Consider the following 22,280-nt stretch of genomic DNA (forward strand, 5'->3'; position numbering starts at 1 on the left):
CTGGGCGTTTAACGCCAGGATGGCACAAGGGGGAGGATTTTGTTTTCAAATCAATTTTTTTCAAGTTTTCAAAGTTTTTCAAAATCAAATCTTTTTCAAATCATATCTTTTCAATAAAATGTTTTCAAAATCAATTTCTTTCCTTTTTCAAAGATACTTGCTAACAATTAATGATTTGATTGAACATTTCAAGTATGTTGCCTTTTCTGTTGAGAAAGGTTTAATGTTTGAATCATATCTTTTCTTGTTAGGCAAGTCATTAATTTTTTTCAAATCTTTTTTTTAAAATTGTTTTCAAATCATATTTTCTCAATCACATATTTTTAAAATCAATCATATCTTCTTAACCTCATCTTTTTCAAAATAGCTTTCAATCAAATCTTTTTGACTTCTAATTTCAAAATCTTTTTCAAAAATCACTTGATTTCTTTCCCACTCTTATTTTCGAAAATTAATTAGTGTTTTTCAAAATGTTTTCAATTTCTTTAACTTAATTTTTGAAAATTCTCTTCCCCTCTTCCCACATCCTTCTATTTATGGAGTACCACTCCTTCTCAATGCACAATTCGAACTCTCTCTGATTAAGTTCGAATTCTTCTACCTCCTTCTTCTATTTTTCTGTTCTTCTGACACCTCAAGGAATCTCTATACTGTGACATAGAGGATTCCACATTTTCTTGTTCTCTTCTCTTTCATATGAGCAGGAGCAGAGACAAAGGCATTCTTGTTGAAGCTGACCCTGAACCTGAAAGGACCTTGAAGCGAAAGCTAAGAGAAGCTAAGGCACAACTCTCTGTAGAGGACCTAACAGAAATCTTCAAAGAAGAAGAACCCATGGCAGCCGAAAACAACAGCAATGCAAACAATGCAAGGAAGGTGCTGGGTGACTTTACCGCACCTACTCCCGACTTTTATGGGAGAAGCATCTCTATCCCTGCCATTGGAGCAAACAACTTTGAGCTTAAGCCTCAATTAGTTTCTCTAATGCAACAGAATTGCAAGTTTCATGGACTTCCATTGGAAGATCCTCATCAGTTTTTAGCTGAATTCTTGCAAATCTGTGACACTGTCAAGACAAATGGGGTAGACCCTGAGGTCTACAGACTTATGCTATTCCCTTTTGCTGTAAGAGACAGAGCTAGGACATGGTTGGACTCACAACCTAAAGAAAGCCTGGACTCATGGGAAAAGCTAGTCAATGCCTTCTTGGCAAAGTTCTTTCCACCTCAAAAATTGAGTAAGCTTAGAGTGGAAGTCCAAACCTTCAGACAGAAGGATGGAGAATCCCTCTATGAAGCTTGGGAAAGATACAAACAATTGATCAGAAAATGTCCTTCTGACATGCTTTCTGAATGGAGCATCATAGGCATTTTCTATGATGGTCTCTCTGAACTATCCAAGATGTCTTTGGATAGCTCTGCTGGAGGATCTCTTCATTTGAAGAAGACGCCTACAGAAGCTCAAGAGCTAATTGAAATGGTTGCAAATAACCAATTCATGTACACTTCTGAAAGGAATCCTGTGAACAATGGGACCAATCAGAAGAAAGGAGTTCTTGAGATTGATACTCTGAATGCCATTTTGGCTCAGAACAAGATATTGACTCAACAAGTCAATTTGATTTCTCAAAGTCTATCTGGAATGCAAAGTGCACCAAGCAGTACTAAGGATGCTTCATCTAAAGAAGAAGCCTATGATCCTGAGAACCCTTCAATGGAAGAGGTGAATTACCTAGGAGAACCCTATGGAAACACCTATAATTCTTCATGGAGAAATCACCCAAATTTCTCATGGAAGAATCAAGAAAGACCTCAACAAGGTTTTAACAACAATAATGGTGAAAGAAACAGGTTTAGCAATGGCAAGCCTTTTCCATCATCTTCTCAGCAACAGACAGAGAATTCTAAGCAGAACCCCTCTGACTTAGCAACTATGGTCTCTGATCTAATCAAAACCACTCAAAGTTTCATGACTGAAACAAGATCCTCCATTAGGAATTTGGAGGCACAAGTGGGACAGCTGAGCAAGAAAGTTACTGAACTCCCTCCTAGTACTCTCCCAAGCAACACAGAAGAAAATCCAAAAGGAGAGTGCAAGGCCATCAACATGGCCAAATTTGGAGAGGAAGGAGAGGAAGTGAACGCCACTGAGGAAGACCTCAGTGGGCGTGCACTAGCCTCCAATGAGTTCCCCAATGAGGAACCATGGGAATCTGAGGCTCAAAATGAGACCATAGAGATTCCATTGGACTTACTTCTGCCTTTCATGAGCTCTGATGAGTATTCTTCCTCTGAAGAGGATGAGTATGTCACTGAAGAGCAAGTTGCTAAATACCTTGGAGCAATCATGAAGCTAAATGACAAGTTATTTGGAAATGAGACTTGGGAGAATGAACCTCCTTTGCTCACCAAAGAACTGGATGACTTGTCTAGGCAGAAATTACCTCAAAAGAGACAAGATCCTGGGAAGTTTTCAATACCTTGTACCATAGGCACCATAACCTTCAAGAAGGCTCTATGTGACTTAGGGTCAAGTGTAAACCTCATGCCTCTCTCTGTAATGGAGAAGCTAGGGATCTTTGAGGTGCAAGCTGCAAGAATCTCATTAGAGATGGCAGACAACTCAAGAAAACAAGCTCATGGACTTGTAGAGGATGTTTTGGTGAAGATTGAAAACCATTACATCCCTGCGGATTTCATAGTCCTAGAGACTGGGAAGTGCATGGATGAAACCATCATCCTTGGCAGACCCTTCCTGACGACAGCAAAGGCTGTGATTGATGTTGATAGAGGAGAGTTGATCATTCAAGTGAATGAAGAATCCTTTGTGTTTAAGGCTCAAGGATATCCCTCTGTCACCACGGAGAGGAAGCATGAAGAGCTTCTCTCAAATCAGAGTCAAACAGAGCCCCCACAGTCAAACTCTAAGTTTGGTGTTGGGAGGCCACAACCAAACTCTAAGTTTGGTGTTGAACCCCCACATTCAAACTCTAAGTTTGGTGTTGGGAGGTTTCAACATTGCTCTGAGAAAATGTGAGGCTCCATGAGAGCCATCTGTCAAGCTACTGACATTAAAGAAGCGCTTGTTGGGAGGCAACCCAATGTTATATGTTATCTAGTTCTCTTTGTTATTTTATGTTTTTTGTAGGTTGATGATCATAAGAAGACACAAAATCAATTGAAAAAGCAAAAACAGAATGAAAAACAGGAAGAAAAATAGCACACCCTGGAGGAAGAACCCACTGGCGTTTAAACGCCAGTGAGGCTAGCAATTGGGCGTTTAACGCCCAGTCTGGCACCATTCTGGGCGTTTAACGCCAGAAAGGGGCACCAGACTGGCGTTAAACACCAGAAAAGGGCAAGAACCTGGCGTTAAACGCCAGGAATGGGCACCAGCCCGGCGTTTAACGCCAGAAATGGCTCAAAACGTGATTTTGAATGCCATTTGGTGCAGGGATGACTTTTCCTTGACACCACAGGATTTGTGGACCCCACAGGAACCCCACCAACCCCACCACTCTCTCTCTTCTTCACCCACCCTCTCCTATATAAACCCTTCTTCACCCCTTCACTTTCACACAACCTAAACACCACCTCTCCCCCTCTTTGGCCGAACACAAAAGCCATTCCCTTCTTCCTCATTTCTTCTTCTTCCACTCTCTTCTTTCTTCTTTTGCTCGAGGACGAACAAACCTTTTAAGTTTGGTGTGGTAAAAGCGTTGTTTTTTTGTTTTTCCATGACCATTTATGGCATCCAAGGCTGGAGAAACCTCTAGAAAGAGGAAAGGGAAGGCAAAAAGCTTCCACCTCCGAGTCATGGGAGATGGAGAGATTCATCTCAAGGGTGCATCAAGACCACTTCTATGAAGTTGTGGCCATGAAGAAGGGTCAACTTTGATCAAAGTTTGGACCAAGTCCTCATAGACATTTGTGAAGAGGGCGTTCAATGAAAGAGAGATTCAAGAGGGAAGCCGGTTCAACTGAGAAGGCATGACCTCAAGCCCATCACTAAGAAAAGGATGGAGCAAACAAGAGACCCCTCTCATCATGAGATCCCTGAGATGCCTCAAGGGATGCACTTTCCTCCACAAGACTATTGGGAGCAACTGAACACCTCCCTAGGAGAACTGAGTTCCAACATGGGACAACTAAGGGTGGAGCACCAAGAACACTCCATCATCCTCCATGAAATTAGAGAAGATCAAAGAATCATGAGAGAGGAGCAACAAAGACAAGGAAGAGACATTGAGGAGCTCAAGCACTCCATAGGATCTTCAAGAGGAAGAAAGAGCAGCCATCACTAAGGTGGACCCGTTCTTTAATCTCCTTGTTCTTTATTTTCTGTTTTTTGAAATTTTCATGCTTATGTTTGGCTATGTTTGTGTCTTATGATCATTAGTATCTTAGTGTCTATGCCTTAAAGTTATGAATGTCCTATGAATCCATCACCTTTCTTAAAAGAAAACTGTTTTTATTACAAAAGAACAAGAAGTACAGGATTTCGAATTCATCTTTAAAACTAGCTTAATTAGTTTGATGTGGTGACAATACTTTTTGTTTTCTGAATGTATGATTGAACAGTGCATATGTCTTTTGAATTTGTTGTTCATGAATGTTAAAATTGTTGGCTCTTGAAAGAATGATGAAAAAGGAGACATGTTACTGAGGATCTGAAAAATCATAAACATGATTCTTGAAGCAACAAAAAGCAGTGAATACAAAAAAAAAAAGAGAAAAAGAAGGAGAAAAACGAAAAAAAAAAGGAGAAAGAAAAAAAAGAAAGAAAAAGAAAGAAATAAAGTTGTGATCCAAGGCAAAAAGAGTGTGCTTAAGAACCCTGGACACCTCTAATTGGGGACTCTAGCAAAGCTGAGTCACAATCTGAAAAGGTTCACCCAATTATGTGTCTGTGGCATGTATGTATCCGGTGGTAATACTGGAAGACAGAGTGCTTTGGGCCACGGCCAAGACTCAATAAGTAGCTGTGTTCAAGAATCATCATACTTAACTAGGTGAATCAATAACATTATCTGGATTCTGAGTTCCTAAAGAAGCCAATCATTCTGAATTTCAAAGGATAAAGTGAGATGCCAAAACTGTTTGGAGGCAAAAAGCTACTAGTCCCGCTCATCTAATTTGGAGCTAAGTTTCATTGATAATTTGGAGTCTATAGTATATTCTCTTCTTTTTATCTTATTTGATTTTCAGTTGCTTGGGGACAAGCAACAATTTAAGTTTGGTGTTGTGATGAGCGGATAATTTGTACCCTTTTTGGCATTGTTTTTAGTATGTTTTTAGTAGTTTTAGTTAAGTTCTTAGTATATTTTTATTAGTTTTTAGTTAAAATTCACTTTTCTGGACTTTACTATGAGTTTGTGTGTTTTTCTGTGATTTCGGGTATTTTCTGGCTGAAATTGAGGGACCCGAGCAAAAATCTGATCCAGAGACTGAAAAGGACTGCAGATGTTGTTGGATTCTGACCTCCCTGCACTCGAAGTGGATTTTCTGGAGCTACAGAAGCCCAATTGGCGCGCTCTCAATGGCGTTGGAAAGTAGACATCCTGGGCTTTCCAGCAATTATGATAGTCTATACTTTGCCCAAGATTTGATGGCCCAAACCGGCGTTCAAAGTCACCCTCAGAAATTCCAGCGTTAAACGCCGGAACTGGCACCTAAATGGGAGTTAAACGCCCAAACTGGCATAAAAGCTGGCGTTTAACTCCAAGAAGAGTCTCTACATGAAATTGCTTCATTGCTCAGCCCAAGCACACACCAAGTGGGCCCGGAAGTGGATTTTTATGTCATTTACTCATCTCTGTACACCCTAGGCTACTAGTTTTCTATAAGTAGGACCTTTTGCTATTGTATTAGATATCTTTTGATCATGCTTTGATGATTAAACCCTCTTTGGGGGAGGCTGGCCATTCGGCCATGCCTAGACCTTGTTCTTATGTATTTTCAACGGTGGAGTTTCTACACACCATAGATTAAGGTGTGGAGCTCTGCTGTACCTCGAGTATTAATGCAATTACTATTGTTCTTCTATTCAATTCCGCTTGTTCTTTGTCCAAGATATCACTTGTTCTTCAACTTGATGAATGTGATGATCCGTGACACTCATCATCATTCTCACCTATGAACAAAGTGACTGACAACCACTTCTGTTCTACAAGCAAACAAGGCTCTAGTGTTTATCTCTTGGATTCCTGATACACGATGCATGGTTGATCGCCTGACAACCGAGTGCTCACCTGACAAACGAGCCAGCCATTCCGTGAGATCAGAGTTTTCGTGGTATAGGCGAGAACTGATGGCGGCATTCAAGAGAATCCGGAAGGTCTAACCTTGTCTATGGTATTCTGAGTAGGATTCAATGATTGAATGACTGTGACGTGCTTCAAACTCCTAGCAGGCGGGGCGTTAGTGACAGACGCAAAAGAATCACTGGATTCTATTCTGGCCTGACCGAGAACCGACAGCTGATTAACCATATGCTGTGACAGAGCATAGGAACATTTTCACTGAGAGGATGGGAGGTAGCCACTGACAACGGTGAAACCCTTGCATAAGCTTGCCATGGAAAGGAGTAAGAAGGATTGGATGAAGACAGTAGGAAAGCAGAGAGACGGAAGGGAAGGCATCTTCATACGCTTATCTGAAGTTCCTACCAATGAATTACATAAGTACCTCTATCTTTATCTTTATGCTTCATTCGTATATCACTATACCCATTTGAGTCTGCCTGACTAAGATTTACAAGGTGACCATAGCTTGCTTCATACCAACAATCTCCGTGGGATCGACCCTTACTCGCGTAAGGTTTATTACTTGGACGACCCAGTGCACTTGCTGGTTAGTTGTGCAAAGTTGTGTTTATGCCATGGTATTGAGCACCAAGTTCTTGGGGCCATTACTAGGGATTATTTGAGTTGTGAAAAGTAGTGATCACAATTTCGCACACCACATACTCTAGATCATTACAAAAACTTTTGATAAACTTAATTTTTAAAACTGTCCTATTGGCGTGCTAATTTGTTTTACAGATTTTTAGCAAATGTGGGTGGTTTGATATTTAGTGATCTGTGAGCGAAACCTACTCCTCTTGTTTATTGTATTCGCTATTATGTACCTTTAATTGAAAGACATATAAACGTTTACTTGAGTTAGAGTTCTGTCACATATAGAGTTACAAACAATATTAATTCAATATTCAGCACTGATCGAAATAATTATTTAATGAAAAAATTTGAATCCGTAAATATTATTACTTGCATTATCTACTATATGGGTGGCAACGGGGCGGGTAGGGGCGGGTTTTCGCTCTACCCGATCCCGCTCCGCCGTACAACAATCCGCATAGAACCCGCCTCGCTTTTATCCGCGAGTAGTAAAACGTTGAACCCTAACCCGCCCCACCCCTACCCGCCCCTATAATTATTAAAATTCAATAAATAAAATTAAATTTCAAAATTTATATAACCATCATCTCATACATAACATAAATTAAAGTAAAAATTTAAATATGATACAATTTTATTAATCATTTACTAATTATTTTATATATATTATACATATTATATATTAAAATTATATATATTATATATATAGCGGGGCGGGTATTTACCTAAACCCGACCCCGCCCTGCCCCTCCCAAGAATCCGCCCCACTAAAATCTCGCCCCAGTGCGGGGTGGATAATTACCCGCCCCGAACGGGTAGAGGCAGGGTGGGTACCCGCGGATTCAGGTGGTATTGCTATGACATGCAGATGTTCTTTAGCGAATGTAAATTTTAAATTAAAGGTCTTATTAACAAATGTCTTTGTAGATATCAAAAATAGAAAACTTTGGTAGAAAACGGAAATTTTTAATTTTTAATGCATGAATTATATATCGAAAGAGTCAAAACTTTTTATTTTATTCTTTTTAAACAATACTTTTAAGATAATTTTAACCCCTATATAAGTAAAAGCTATCCGACCCTTATTCTATATCAAAATATTACAATCCATATTCATTTTGGGCCAATTGAAATTTTAAGTTAGCTGTATCATTCATCCTAACCAAGTCTGTTTTGCTAACTTGTAGAAACTACAACCTTAGTATCCATACAATCATCACGTTATGGTAATCCCGTTGAGGCAACAGTTAACTAAGCTGTGGCCTTGTACAGAATTTCTATTGTTAACTTTACATGTAAGTATCAAGATCAACAATTCTACATACATGTAAAACTAATACTATTTTAAACTAATATGGATTTATTTTTTCACAAAAGCTATTCTGCAGAGGAAGAGGTAGACAAGAATACTCAGTGCTGACCACCGCCACGAGCACCCAAGTCAGAAGCAGCATGAGCCGCTCGGGTTAGAGCACCTGACAGCCACAATGCTCCCTTCGAAAAATAGCTACTATTTACTACAGAGTCCGCGGCGGCTGCCACCGATCTTCCAGTTGCAGATGCAGCTGACCTGGCTGTTTCAGAGACATTATATTTCTGATCCACAGATTTCACAGCTCCAACACCTGCTGATATCTTGTCAGCGAGGCGAAGTCTCTCGCTCAGTTCAGAAACTTTCGCTGTTGCAGTCGCAGAAACCTGATGAGACTCGTCGAACTCTCTAGCCTTAGCCAATGCGTCCTTACTGAGAACATATCCCTTTGCTAGCATGGTCTTCACAACTTCTTGAGCCGCAGTAACTGCTTCTCCAGCAGAGGAAACAAATTGGCCTCTATGTTGTGTCTGAAAGTGAAAAGAGATCATGTATGTACGGCCAGATGTTAGATCCAACATTAAAAGCTGATTAGTCTTTTTTTACATGCATAAGAAATGGAAGAAATACTTGCGTGATCCAAGAATACATCTATTGTGTGCTCCAAAAGATTTACACTTACTCATTTTAAGCTATAATGCTTAAAGTTAGATATAAAATTCAAAAATGAGTAGTTGTAAATACACCTAGAGCCACATTGAATATACTTTTGAGACCATGCAAGAATTCCTAAAGAAGTAGATATACATACATTTGAAGCAGTCTCATCGGCATGGTTGTAGGAAGGCTGATTCCAAAAACCATAGCCATCGTCGCACTGCCCCCAACGCGTTATGCACACACGTTGATCTAAAATAGTGGCTCCCTAACATAAAATATTATAGAAAAGAAACTGTGCAATTAACAATTAAGTAATGCAGAATTGCAGATTGCTCAGTCGAACATACTTTTTGGTATTGGAAAATTATGCAACAATCAATCAGACAACATGCCTGTTTGATTCAGAAAAATGTTTCATGTTTTAATTTTTTACTTCTTTGCTACAAAACTACCACCTTATCTTGATTTAGCTTCTTGTTTCCAAGATTGTGAAGGAAATATCTAGAAGAAAAAGGAGGGAAAAAAGAATTCAGTATTCCGTTTACAGGACACAGAAACCACAGAACAAGGTGATGGTTTTGAAATTAACATTGGAAACAGAAAATGAAACCTGGAATTTTTTTCCCTTTTTCTTTTCTCTTTTCTTAGAACCAAAACAGAACCTCAAGGACCAGTTATCACAAGATGATTCCAGCTACCATAATTGTAAGTATTCTGCACTTTAGTATGGAAAAATACTCACACTAAGCAAGCAAGCAGTTTCTTGAGAATATGCATCTTTGAATGTCACATATGCAGTACAAGCACAATCACCAGACCTGCCACCAGCAATAATAACTCTGTCATATCAAGTCTCTGCTACACCAAAAACAAAAAATACCTTCAACTACCATGCTTACGTTATAAAATTGCAGGAAAATAAAAATGATCCCTTTCGGAAAGCTTAATAGACTCGCAACTGATAACGAAAACCTGACATCTTATTGAAAAATTTTTACAGAATGTGTCCAGGCAAAATTTATGAATCGTGTTGTGCTAAGCCATGAAATTGAAAGAAATGATGACCATAAACATCATCTCAAAGAGAGTTTCTAACAAGAAACCAAGGAATCAAGTTTTCTTTTTGGTGACAGCGAACACCCAATCTTGCTACTTTTTACTTAACAAAATCCAAATAACAAATTTGTCCCCACCATTCAAGGAAAGATGGTGCATTAGTTATTCCATACAAAATTCATTCATGCACAAGAGGACTAATATGCCTAGGTACGAATTTGACACTTTTAAATCCTGAGGACTATTTTGTTCCCTACGACTTCATGTTGTGTGTTAGGAATATCAATTATCATCAATTGGATTCGTTCAACAAACTTCAGTGTACTCTAGCAGTGGCACTGGGTCAGTTAGGAATTAGGAGATGCCTCCTCACTAAACTAAATCTGTTACACTGCTACCACCAATTGTAAAATCAGTTTATAATCAATTAGATTAGTAGATTCATTTCACAATCAACTATCCATCTGTGTAATACATAAACTAAAAAGAGTGCATGAATTTGCCCTGACCATCACTAACCAATCAGGAGAACATCAGCTTCAATAGAATCAACTAGTAAAATTAAGAACAGAAACATCAAATAATAATAGCTTAGTATTAATAATTAGTACTCCAAAATTCAGAGAGAAATTACTTGATAGAACAGTATACCTAACGATTTCAACGTGCTCGATCGCGCCGGAGAAAGCGAAGAAATGGTGGAGATCTTTCTCGGTGGTTTTTGGTGAAAGTCCAGTAACTTCTACCATGTATCCACTACCACCAGTCATGATGTTCTTCGCCGGTTTCTGAACAAAGATTGGGGAAAACAATTGAAGCAAATCCTCAACAATTATAAGTTTATAACCTAAAATCCAATTTTCTTTTAAGAAAGAAAAGGAATAGTAAATTAAACGTAGGAGGTGGTAAATAGAATCAATATGAGAGTGAAGAATAGTTTGGATGCGACGCTCTTCTTACAAGTTCCCAGTTTTCAGAAAGAACTAGAAGAAAGTGACATGACTACGAAAACATACTCATAACTCATAAGTCAGAAAAAAGAGGGGGGAAGAGTTTATTTACATGGACGTTAGCAGACTCACCGCCATTTTTTTGGTTTGTTTATTTGAAGCCACACCAATATTTTATTTTGCAAATGAAATATTTGTATAATGGCTATGAGTTACAAAATGAATATTTGTACCAACGAATCTTTGCGAGTGGATCTAGTCTTTCTTTTGCAACTTGCCTTGAAATTCTATCTCGAATTTCATCTTGAAAAATGAATTGATCGTCTTTCCAATTCTATTCCTTAATTGCATGAATCTTGTCTCTTCCGAGATGAATCTGAGCTTATCTTGGTATAATCATGTAATCCTTAAATCTTAGGAACTTGATCTGAATGAAATTGTCCTCTTTTACAAATTGTATTATGTTAAGATCAATTGAGACTTACTTGATTCGTTATGCCTTGTTCTCTCTATCAAGGTCTTGATTTGAATTTCTTTTTTGAGATGCACCTTAGATCCTCTTCTTGTGCATTTCGTTATTTCTGTACAACGTTGTTTGACCTTATACAAGACCTTCTTCTGATTTCTTGTGAGTACCATTTCTGTTGTTCGTTTGAACCTAACATCTCTTTGAAAATCAACTCGTGCTGGAATTTGCGTAGAAGATTAAATCCAACCATCTTAGAAGTTGTCAAGAAGGAAGTAACCAGACTACTTGAAGCAGATATCATTTACTCCATTTCAGATAGCGAATGGGTCAGCCCAGTACAAGTGGTGCCCAAGAAGTCTGGAGTTACAACAATAAGAAATGAGCGTGGAGAACTTCTGACAACCAGAGTGCAGAACTCATGGAGAGTTTGCATTAACTACAAGCATCTCAACCAAGCCACTCGCAAGGATCATTACCCCTTGCCATTCATCGATCATATGCTTGATCGCCTGTCAGGTAAATCTCATTACTGCTTTCTAGATGGTTATACAGGTTATTTTCAAATCCATATAGCTCCTGAAGATCAAGGAAATACTACTTTTACATGTCCTTTTGGGACTTATGCTTATAAGAGAATGCCCTTTGGCTTATGCAATGCACCAGCTACTTTCCAAAGGTGTATGATGAGTCTTTTCTCTGATCTCATTGAGAACTGTATGGAAGTTTTTATGGATGACTTTAGCGTATATGGTGATTCATTTAGCTTTTGCTTGGATAGTTTATCTAGAGTATTGGACAGATGTGTTAGTTCAAACCTTGTTTTAAATTTTGAAAAGTGTCATTTTATGGTGAAACAAGGAATTATTCTAGGACATGTTGTTTCTTATACTGGTATCTCTATAGACCCAGCAAAGGTGGATGTTATTTCTAGTTTACCTTACCCCTCCTCTGTGAGGGAAGTCCATTCGTTCCTTGGCCATACAGGTTTTTACAGGAGATTCATTAAGGACTTCAGTAAGATAGCATTACCTTTATCCAGACTACTACAGAAAGATATTGAGTTCAAGTTCAGTGAGGACTGCAAACAAGCGTTTGATAAGCTGAAGACCGCCTTGACTCAAGCTCCGATTGTGAGAGGACCAGCTGGAATCAACCATTTGAAATCATGTGTGATGCCTCCAATCATGCAGTAGGAGCAGCACTAGCTCAGCATGAAGGTAACGATCCTTTTGTGATTGCTTATGCATCTAAGACTTTAGATGCTGCTCAATCTAATTACACTACTATTGAAAAAGAGCTTCTAGCTATTGTTTTTACTCTGGATAAATTCCGAGCCTATTTACTTGGTACTAAGGTAGTAGTGTACTCAAACCATGCAGCTTTGAAATATTTATTAGCTAAAAAGGAGTCTAAACCAAGGCTAATACGTTGGATGCTGCTGCTGCAAGAATTTGATTTAGAAATTAAGGATAGGAGTGGTAACCAAAATTTAGTGGCAGACCACTTGAGTCGCCTTGAGCACATTAAAGATGACTTCATTCCTATCGATGATATTTTCCCATTTGATAGCTTATAGGCAGTATCTGAAGTGGTTCCTTGGTATGCACCTATAGCTAATTATCTAGTTAGCCACACTTTTCCTTCCGATTTTACTAAGCATCAGAGAGACAAGCTGAAAAGCGAGTCCAAATATTATATATGGGATTATCCATATCTATGGAGGTGTGGTGCAGACCAGGTAATTAGACGGTGTGTACCTCAATCAGAATTCCAGTCTATTTTAGCGGCCTGCCACTCATCTGAGAGTGGAGGACATTTTGGCCCTCAAAGAACAGCTAGAAAAGTTTTAAACTGTGGATTCTGGTGGTCTACTCTTTTTAAAGATGCTGCTGACCTTTGTAAATCTTGTTCTCCTTGCCAAAGGTTTGGTAATATATCCAAGAGTGATGAAATGCCTCAACAAATTATGCTTTTCTGTGAAATTTTTTATGTTTGGGGCATTGACTTCATGGGTCCATTTCCAAATTCTAATGGTCACCTTTATATACTGTTAACTGTAGATTATGTTTCTAAATGGGTGGAAGCAATTCCTACCTGTACTGATGATGCTAACACTGTTGTTTCCTTTGTTAGAAACCATATTATTTGTCGCTTTGGATCACCACGAGCAATCGTGAGCGATCAAGGCACTCACTTTTGTAACAGGAGACTAACAAGATTACTAAAAAGGCATGGGATAATTCATAAAGTATCAACAGCCTATCACCCCCAGACTAATGGGCAAGCTGAGGTGTCTAATAGAAAGATAAAGGGCATACTGCAAAAGATAGTCAAGCCTCATAGAAAGGACTAGAGCACCAGGCTCCAAGATGCGCTTTGGGCATATCGGACAGCATACAAGACACCAATCAGGATGAGTCCCTTCCCCTTAGTTTATGGAAAGGCCTGTCACCTCCCAGTTGAGATAGAACATAAAGCCTTCTAGGAAGTAAAGGAATGCAACATGGAATTTGAGAAAGCCGGAGCTGAAAGGAAGTTGCAACTGCAAGAATTAGAGAACCTTCGCCAAAAAGCTTATGAAAACTCCAGGCTGTACAAAGAGAATGTGAAAGCTGTGCATGATAAGAACATCAAGAGAAGAGAGTTCCAACCTGGGGACTTAGTCTTCCTTTACAACTCCAGAATGCGGCTCATGCCAGGCAAGCTGAGATCCAGATGGGAAGGTCCCTATCATGTAAAGAAGGCGGAGCCATACGGAGTCTTTCACTTGAGCCATCCTTCAAGCTCTGAACTTATAAAGGTCAATGGACATCGCTTGAAGTTATATCATGGCGAGAAGATGGCGAAAAAGAAGGAGCTAGAGATCTTCCTCTTGGAAGATCCATCCACAGCAGAAGACTGAGCTAGTGGAGCATCCAACTTAAGGACGTTAAAGCAAAGTGCTGGGTGGGAGACAACCCACCATGGTATGATCGTTCTTTTCCCTCTCCTTAGTTCCCTTTTTCAATAACTCTTCTCAGTATTAGTGCATATAGTTTGCATTTGTATTCGCATATTGCATATAAAAAAACACGCACGCGACGCGACAACGTCGCCGATGTGTCCACGTCATATGTGCGTTGGGAAGAAAACTAGATTGAACAGAGAGTCCCGTGAAAGTATGGCTAGAGGCGTGCCTTTGGCACAAACTCACCCACGCGACTTCGTCACTAACGCGTTCGCGTTGTTTGCGAAATAGCCTCCCCACGCGTCCGCGTCACCCATGCGAACGCGTGGCCCTGTAAAATTGACGTAAATTGGTGCATGGCAGAGAGTTATGATGGAGTAGGGCTGGACTCGTGCTAGAAGCACAAGCCCTACCACGCAAACGTGTGCCTCACGCGTCTGCATCGTTTTTCAAAAATAGCCATTCATGCGATCGTGTCACCCACGCGAACGCGTCACAATAAAATTTGGCAAAATGAGTTTCAAACAGAGAGTTGTGCGAATGCAAGGCTGCTCTTGCGCCAATAGCACAAATAAACTCACGTGACCGCGTGACCCACGCGTTCGCGTCACTTGAAAACACCGCACTCCACGCGACCGCGTCACTCACGCGTCTGCATCACATGCGCGCACAGTATATCCAGATCAGCCAAATATCTTATCTTTTCTTCCCCAAATCCTAATTTTCCTTATCCCTTCTTATTTCTTTCTTCTCCCTTCTTCCTTCTTCCTTCTTTTTCACTTTCTCCTTCCTCTTTTTCACCACCATTATCAAGGTTTTTCTTTTCTTCTTCCCTCTTTACTTTTCTATTCTTATTCCTATTTTTATGTTTTCTTCTTCTTTTTCTTTTTACTTTCATTATCTATGTTTTATTTCTTTTTCTTTTTAAACCCTTCTTTATTGGTGTTAGAAATTTATGTGGGTCTTTATTTTCTATATTTTGCTTGTGATTATTAAGGAATTATTTGACAATTATATATTACTTTTTATAGGGTTGCTTGCATGTCGAATTTAATACTTTCAATACCTTATTTACCATGCATGCTAAGTGTTTGTGAAAAAGCCCGTATGGTGTCATGCACTACTTTTATGTTATCGTACTTTAATGCCTATTTTTCACAATACCCCTTTTATATTTTATTAATTAAATATAATTGTCCATACAAACATATTGTTAGTTTGATAGACTTGGTAATCTAACTTGGATGTTGAATGCTTGATCCATGCTACTCATGCCTTTGCCGGCATGCCACTAAACACCTTGCATTCAATTGTCATCACATGCACTTGCTATAATTCTATTGATGGACTTTTTCCATGTAGTCTAGACCATGTGTTAACAACATCCTTCTTTTCCGTGCATTGATTATCACCTATACCGTCTCTTTCCTTGCTCTAACCCTTACATTTAAAAGTTTCATTCTCTTTCCCTTTTCAGGATGGCCACCAAGGAAGGCAAGGAGAAAGCTACTCCCAAACCACCTGCAAGAAAAGAAATAAAAAGAACATTAGTGGCAGAACCATCTTCAATAGTGGTGAAACCCTCAACAAAAAGAATCAAGAGGATTATCAAGGTAAATGAACAAAAGAAAGCCTTCCCAGCAAAGGACACTGCCAGGTTTCCTAACTGTTACTGCAAGCAGATGTTTCCCATTCTGGCGGAAAGGAATTATAATAATGAACACCTTCTCATCCTCTCACCTCAAATTTTTGAATTTGTTGAGCCCCGCATTGCACGAAGACACTAGGGATTCCTACAGAGACAGCCACGGTAGGTTAATCTTTCATGGATTGTTGAATTCTACTCCAATTTCCACTTGCCAACCCTGCAGTCTGTCTATGTCCGTCAGAAGCAAGTCCCCATTACAGAAGAGGCCATTCAACGAGCTTTAGATCTTCCCCCTACTCCAGAAGGACTGGATGCATTTCAAGAAGCCGCACTCAAGCGCCAGACGTACCAATTTGACTGGGACGCCGTTCTCAGAGTTATCGCACAACCTTGCAGCAGATGGATTTATGGATACCATCATTCCCGACCTAAGGGAATATCGACTTCTGCACTTACCTTGAAGGCTCACGTATGGGCACAGATTATGTCCCATTACGTCTTTTTGAGTACTCATGAGTCCTTCTTCACTGCAGACATGGCTATTCTACTCTGGTGTATCATTACAGACCAGCTCTAAACCTACCAAGACACATCCAGAATGCCATGGGACACGTACAAATTGCGAAAAACTTACCTTTTTCTGCCTTGGTCTCAGATCTCGTCTCCGCATCCGGAGTTTCCTACAGGACTGGGGACACCAGAGCCATGCTTCCACAGAGTAATCAGTACGTCCCTAACAGGAAATATATCAGACCTCCAACAGCCACTACCAGCCAACCTGTATAACAGGCTGAAGCCATTCCTCCTTCAACACCACAAGCACCTTCAACAAGTCAGCTGCTCCAACAAATACTGGAGAGGTTGGACCGGCAAGAACAGAAAGTGAAGCTACGAGAGCGCTGCAACCAGCGCCGATTCAAATACCTCAAGGAGCTACTCACAGGAAACCACAGACCTGACAAAGACTCAGACACTCCGGACTCCACTTCATTTACCAGCACATGGAGCCATGACGGTTCCGCCTGTAGAGATACTGCTACCAGCCCACCTTTGTTCTTGACAGATGGCACCGAGGACAGTGCAAAGCCATAAGTGTGGGAAGGTCGATCAGAACCTGACTTCCGGAGGTAATTTCTCTTCCTTAACATCAATAAAGTAGGATATTTAGTTTGTTTTTCTTTAGGATAGATTGTTTAGAAATAGGATTATTTGCATGCATGTTCTATTTAGTTGAGATATAATAAGTTTCTTTTAAGACCCTATTTTTGAAAAATTTCAGTAATTTAAATCAAAATGTAAATGTTAAACTTGTTTGAAGATTGTAAATTGGAACATGGTTTCTGAGCTAAAAAACACACAACCTGTGAGACTTTGAGCCTAAATACATGGTTACATTATTTAACCATAAATATTTTATTCTTATCTATTTACTTCTCTATAATTGTAATTTGAATTTTATTTCATCCTATATGTCCAATGTTTAATGTGTTATATGCATGCATATGATTGAGGCCATTATTTGTTAGCTCACTTATCCCAAATAAGCCTACCCTTTAAATTACATTTGTTAACCACTCTGAGCCTTTTTAATCCCATTTGTTCTATATTTTACCACATTACTAGCCTTAAGCAGAAAAACAATTAAATATCCCAATTGAATCTTTGGTTAGCTTAAGATGGAAATTGTGTGTTAATTGAGCATGGGAAGGTTGTGGGAACAAGGGTTAATAAGGGAATGTATCATGATAAAATAATGGAAATTTGGGTACCCACTCATGTAAAACAGAAAATCAAAAAATTCCATATGCATTGAAATGTTGTTTCAGTTTTTATGTCTCTAAAAAATAAATAAATAAATAAGGGGACAAAATTACCCCAATGTTAAGCTAATGAAAAATCAATGCATATGTGATAAAAATTAAAGAAAAGTTGATGCATGAGTAGGTAATGCAAAATGAAGAATTTTTGGGTAGCTAGGCATGATTCTAAAGTTATATAGAGTATATGTATGTTAGGTGAAAGCTTAGGTTAATTAAAGATTAGAGCCAGGAAACATGCAGAGACTAAGGACAATTCATACAACATTCATAATTAATAATTTTAGGTTTTAGATGTAGTTTTTAGAGTCTCCTCTCTCTTAGTATTTAGGATTTAAAATTTCTCTTAATTTTAGGATTATCTCATCTTCTTCATATCAGGTTCAATGTTCCTTTACTTTAATTCCTTTTTTTGCTTTTATTTATTCTAATGCTTTTATTTGTATTTGATTTATGTTGCCAAATTGGCTTATGAACTTTTCATGTTAGGATTTTTTTAATTAATTTGAGGTATTTCAGACTCATAATTGTTTTACTCTATTTATGATTTATTTTCCCTTTTGGCTTTGGTTAATTAATTGGTAACACTTAAGTTATCAAACTCAGCAGTGATTGAAATTGGCAATTGCTGATTGATTTGGACCGCTCTAAAGCTAGTCTATCCACAGGAGTTGACTAGGACTTGAGGATCAATTTAATTAGTCCACTTGACTTTTCTTTATTTAATAAGGGATAACTAAGCGGGATTAAAACCCAATTTCATCACACCTGATAAGGATAACTAGGATAGGAATTCCAATTCTCATACCTTGCCAAGAGTTTTCTTAATTATTAATTTATTTTTCTTGTCATTTAAATTACTTATTCCTTATTTCAAAAACCCAAAATAAAATATATCTTTTTCCATAACCAATAATAAATCATACTTCCCTGCAATTCCTTGAGAAGACAACCCGAGGTTTGAATACTTCAGTTATTTATTTTTATTGGGTTTGCTTAAGTGACAAACAAAACTTTTGTACGAAAGAATTCTCTGTTGGTTTAGAAAATATACTTACAACACGATTATATTTTTATATTTCTTTATCGATAGGAAATTCGATCGTCAGCAACCATTAAAACGTTAGTTCCTTAGAGTAAGACTTCTGAACATGGGAGATGAAGCATGTAAGTATGCAACATCAAGGAAAGTTTTGGAGCCTTAATTCTTGCCGACCATATTGCCTGTGATTAACTTGACTCGCAAGGATACACTATTTGTATGGATGCCTGACCATGAATAGAGTTTTCAAACTGGGAAGGAGAGATTGATTACGGCGCCAATACTTGTATTACTTGAACTTAATGAACTAATTAAGGGTTACTGTGATGCGTCATTGAAGAGCTTAGAATGCGTGCTGATGCAACATCATGATGTAGTGACGAACGCCCTGAGCAAGAAGTTTCTAAATGATGCTTGGATGTTAATTCATGAGGAAGAAATATAAGTGAGTTGGAATCCTGAGATGGGTGTTGACAAAGTGGATAGAGGTGTCAGACTAAACTAATTACAAATTACAATAGATTGTAAGGTCAAGAATTTGGAAAAATTAAAAAAAGATCAAGGGAGACAAGGAAGGAACTTGGAGGATAATGGAAGGGATTTGGAGGTATAAGAAGAGAATTAATGTGCCTAATAATGTAAGTTAACACGTAAACTATTGTCTGAAGCTCACAAAAACTGATTTTTGAACTCACCCTAAAGTTACTGAGATGTATCATAAATCAAAGAAGACATTTTAGGTGGCCGAAATAAAGAATGATGTGGCGACGCATGTGACTCAGTGTCTTACATGTTAAAAGATGAACTATTCACTAGAGCAATTGGTGATACTATACGTCAAGAAGGTAGTGAGGTTGCACGGTGTGCTAATCGCATCTGTGTTGATACGAACCCAGAGAATCAAGCATTTTAGGTCCTGAAATAGTAAGCGAGACAATAGAGAACAAATCAAGCAAATTCGACTTAAGATTTTCACTACAAAAAGCTGACATAAGGGATATGCGAACCTGAGGAGAAAACTTTTCACATTTGAAGAAGGAAGTCATGTATTCGTGAAAACTACTTCAACAATTTGAATATAAAGAGCAATCAGAACTAAGAAGTTGAGAAACCTGGAGATATTGGTCCATTCCAAATTTTGAAGAGGATTGGTGGCAGTTGGCATATCAAATAGTTTTACTCCCGTATCCTTCGGACCTACATGACGTACTACACATTTTACAAAATTCGGGAATACATTTTTTATTTGACTTATGTCTTATGACTTGAATAAGTTCAATTGAAGAAGCATTGCCGTTCAAGTGATACTAGTTAGAATTGACGATACCAATGTTAAGTGACTACGCAGAAGAGAAGTCTCATTAGTAAAGGTTGTTTGGAATTGAACCGGAGACAAGGAACATATGAGGGAGCTTGAATTGGAAATGATGAAGGGCTAACCGCACTTATTCTCCGATAACTGAATTTTGGAGACAAAATTCCTAATTAGGTGGGTAGGATGTAAAATCCGCAAAATTAATAAATAATTGGCTAATAAATTAATTATTATTCAAAGAAATTAGGAAATTTAATTTTATAGTTTAGAAAGTAGAAATATTTAAAATATGAATTTTGACACTAATTTTAAAAATTTTGACCCAAAATTGAGCCAACAGACTGAATCGATTGAATCAGACCTATATTGGATCCAAGGCCCAATCCATATCAACTCCATTCAAAACCTTCAGCTCATTAATCACACCAAAAGGGGGGGTTGGAAGTGAAGTGAGGAGAAAGGGTTTGGGAAAAACACTATTTATCATTAACTTAGCTTCCATCGCCCATAACTTTTGATCCGGAGCTCCGATTACCGCACTATTTATGGTCACGCGTTTGTCTCGTCGAACTCTTCAATTCTATCCAAACAAAGTGGTAGGCATCTCTGAATTTCGTGTCCATTCTTCTGTTCCCCTCTTTTTCACGAATTTAGTTTGAGATTTTAGTGATTTTGATAATTTTGGTGGTTTAGGTGCAATCTAACATTGGATGATTATTGGATTTTATTTCAACCATCAATCAGTAAGATAAGATAAGAAAATTCTAAACCTTTGTGGGTTATACAATTTTGTGTGTCTTAGTACTAATCTTGAGGAATTATATGAATTAGATTGATATTGTATTGAATTGGAGTTGAATTGGCAAATTGGAGCTCTAGGGACAAACTTTTGGTGGCTGGAATCATTGGGTTTGACTCAGAGTCTTGGAAGCTTGAATTGTGGCATTTTGAGCTTAGGAAAGAAACGGTCAAGGTATGGTTTTGGTTTCTCATATTTAATATATAATGTTGCGTGAAAACTTAGGCTAGTTGCCTTAGGATAAGATTGAATGACATCCATTGGTTGGTTTGACTAATTAGAAATGGTATATGTATATGATGTGATTTGTTGATGATTAATGTTGAAGTTGGTTAGAAATTATAAATATAATTGTTAAATAGATGGAGATTGTGATATGAGTGAGAAATGTGAATGGTGGAATGTGAATTTAATTGAATAATTAGGAGTGGTATGATTGAGGTAGGATAAAAAGGGCAGTGATATTGATTTGGTTGGTGTTGAATTGAGGATTGATGCTGATACGGAATTTTTAAATCACATTTCGTAGAACTACCGGCAAGTGCACTGGATCGTATCAAGTAATAAACTCACGGTGTGCGAGTGTCGATCCCACGAGGATTAACAGATTAAACAAGCAATAATTAATTGATTAGTCTAGTTAGACAATTCATATTGAGATTATAAGCACCATGAAATCTAAATGACATGAAATTAAATGAAAGCAATAAAGAACAAGAACGTATATGATGGAAATGTAAAGTGTTGGAAATTAAATTGCAAGAATGTAAATAACTAGAAAAGTAAATAGCAAGAATTAATAATGAAAAAAACATTGGGATCAAGAGATATTGCATTTTCAGGATCAATAGCTCTCATCCCCTGTTCAATCATACAATCATTGATCTCTTGGCAAATCATAAGTGATTAAATTTGAATCCCTTGGCAATTCAATCCCTCTTAACTTGAGCAATTGCAAATTTCTTGATCTAATTGTTCATGAAAAGTGATGAAGATTGGTCTCTGATTTAGAACCACACAATTTCATGAATCAAGTTGTGGGTTGATTATATGTCATGTATCAATTCCAAACCCAAATTCATAACCATTGTGAGAAAGAACTTCAAGCATTAATTCTATGATTCCTTTTCCAAGGCTCCCATAGAATTCAATTAGATTCAATTCCTCTTCCGATAGAATTTGAATCATTAAAATAAAGAACGAAGATTCTTTCTAAAGAAATAATAAAAGAAGAATTGACGTTGAAGAAGAAATCAAATTAATCCATTGAATTGTAATAGAGCTCTCTTTCCCACTTAAAAGAATTAGAAACTCATAACTAAAGAAAACTACAAAATAGATGTAAAAGAAAATGGAAGAGGAGAAGA

General features: G+C 38.1%; 1 protein-coding gene and 1 non-coding gene across 3 annotated transcripts; both read right to left on the minus strand.

Annotated features, from left to right (window-relative positions):
- Positions 1-1,239: 1,239 nt before the first annotated feature.
- Positions 1,240-1,347, minus strand: LOC130984830 (small nucleolar RNA R71). The gene has a single exon (XR_009088737.1). It is a non-coding gene; the product is annotated as a small nucleolar RNA R71 (small nucleolar RNA).
- A 6,678-nt stretch (positions 1,348-8,025) lies between these two features.
- LOC130979417 (binding partner of ACD11 1-like) lies at positions 8,026-11,007 on the minus strand. 2 transcript variants are annotated; one of them, XM_057902859.1, is made up of 5 exons: positions 10,989-11,007; positions 10,578-10,714; positions 9,613-9,688; positions 9,022-9,135; positions 8,026-8,740 (listed from the first exon to the last, which is right to left on the minus strand). In XM_057902859.1, the coding sequence occupies exons 2-5, from the start codon at positions 10,694-10,696 to the stop codon at positions 8,309-8,311; spliced, it is 741 nt and encodes a 246-aa protein (XP_057758842.1). In that variant the 5' UTR covers positions 10,697-10,714; positions 10,989-11,007; the 3' UTR covers positions 8,026-8,308. The 2 variants fall into 2 exon arrangements, with proteins under 2 accessions (XP_057758842.1, XP_057758841.1); XM_057902858.1 differs by lacking the exon at positions 10,989-11,007 and adding an exon at positions 10,887-10,955.
- Between the last annotated feature and the right edge of the window lie 11,273 nt (positions 11,008-22,280).

Source organism: Arachis stenosperma, chromosome 5, assembly GCF_014773155.1.
Source record: "Arachis stenosperma cultivar V10309 chromosome 5, arast.V10309.gnm1.PFL2, whole genome shotgun sequence".
NCBI lineage: Eukaryota > Viridiplantae > Streptophyta > Magnoliopsida > Fabales > Fabaceae > Arachis > Arachis stenosperma.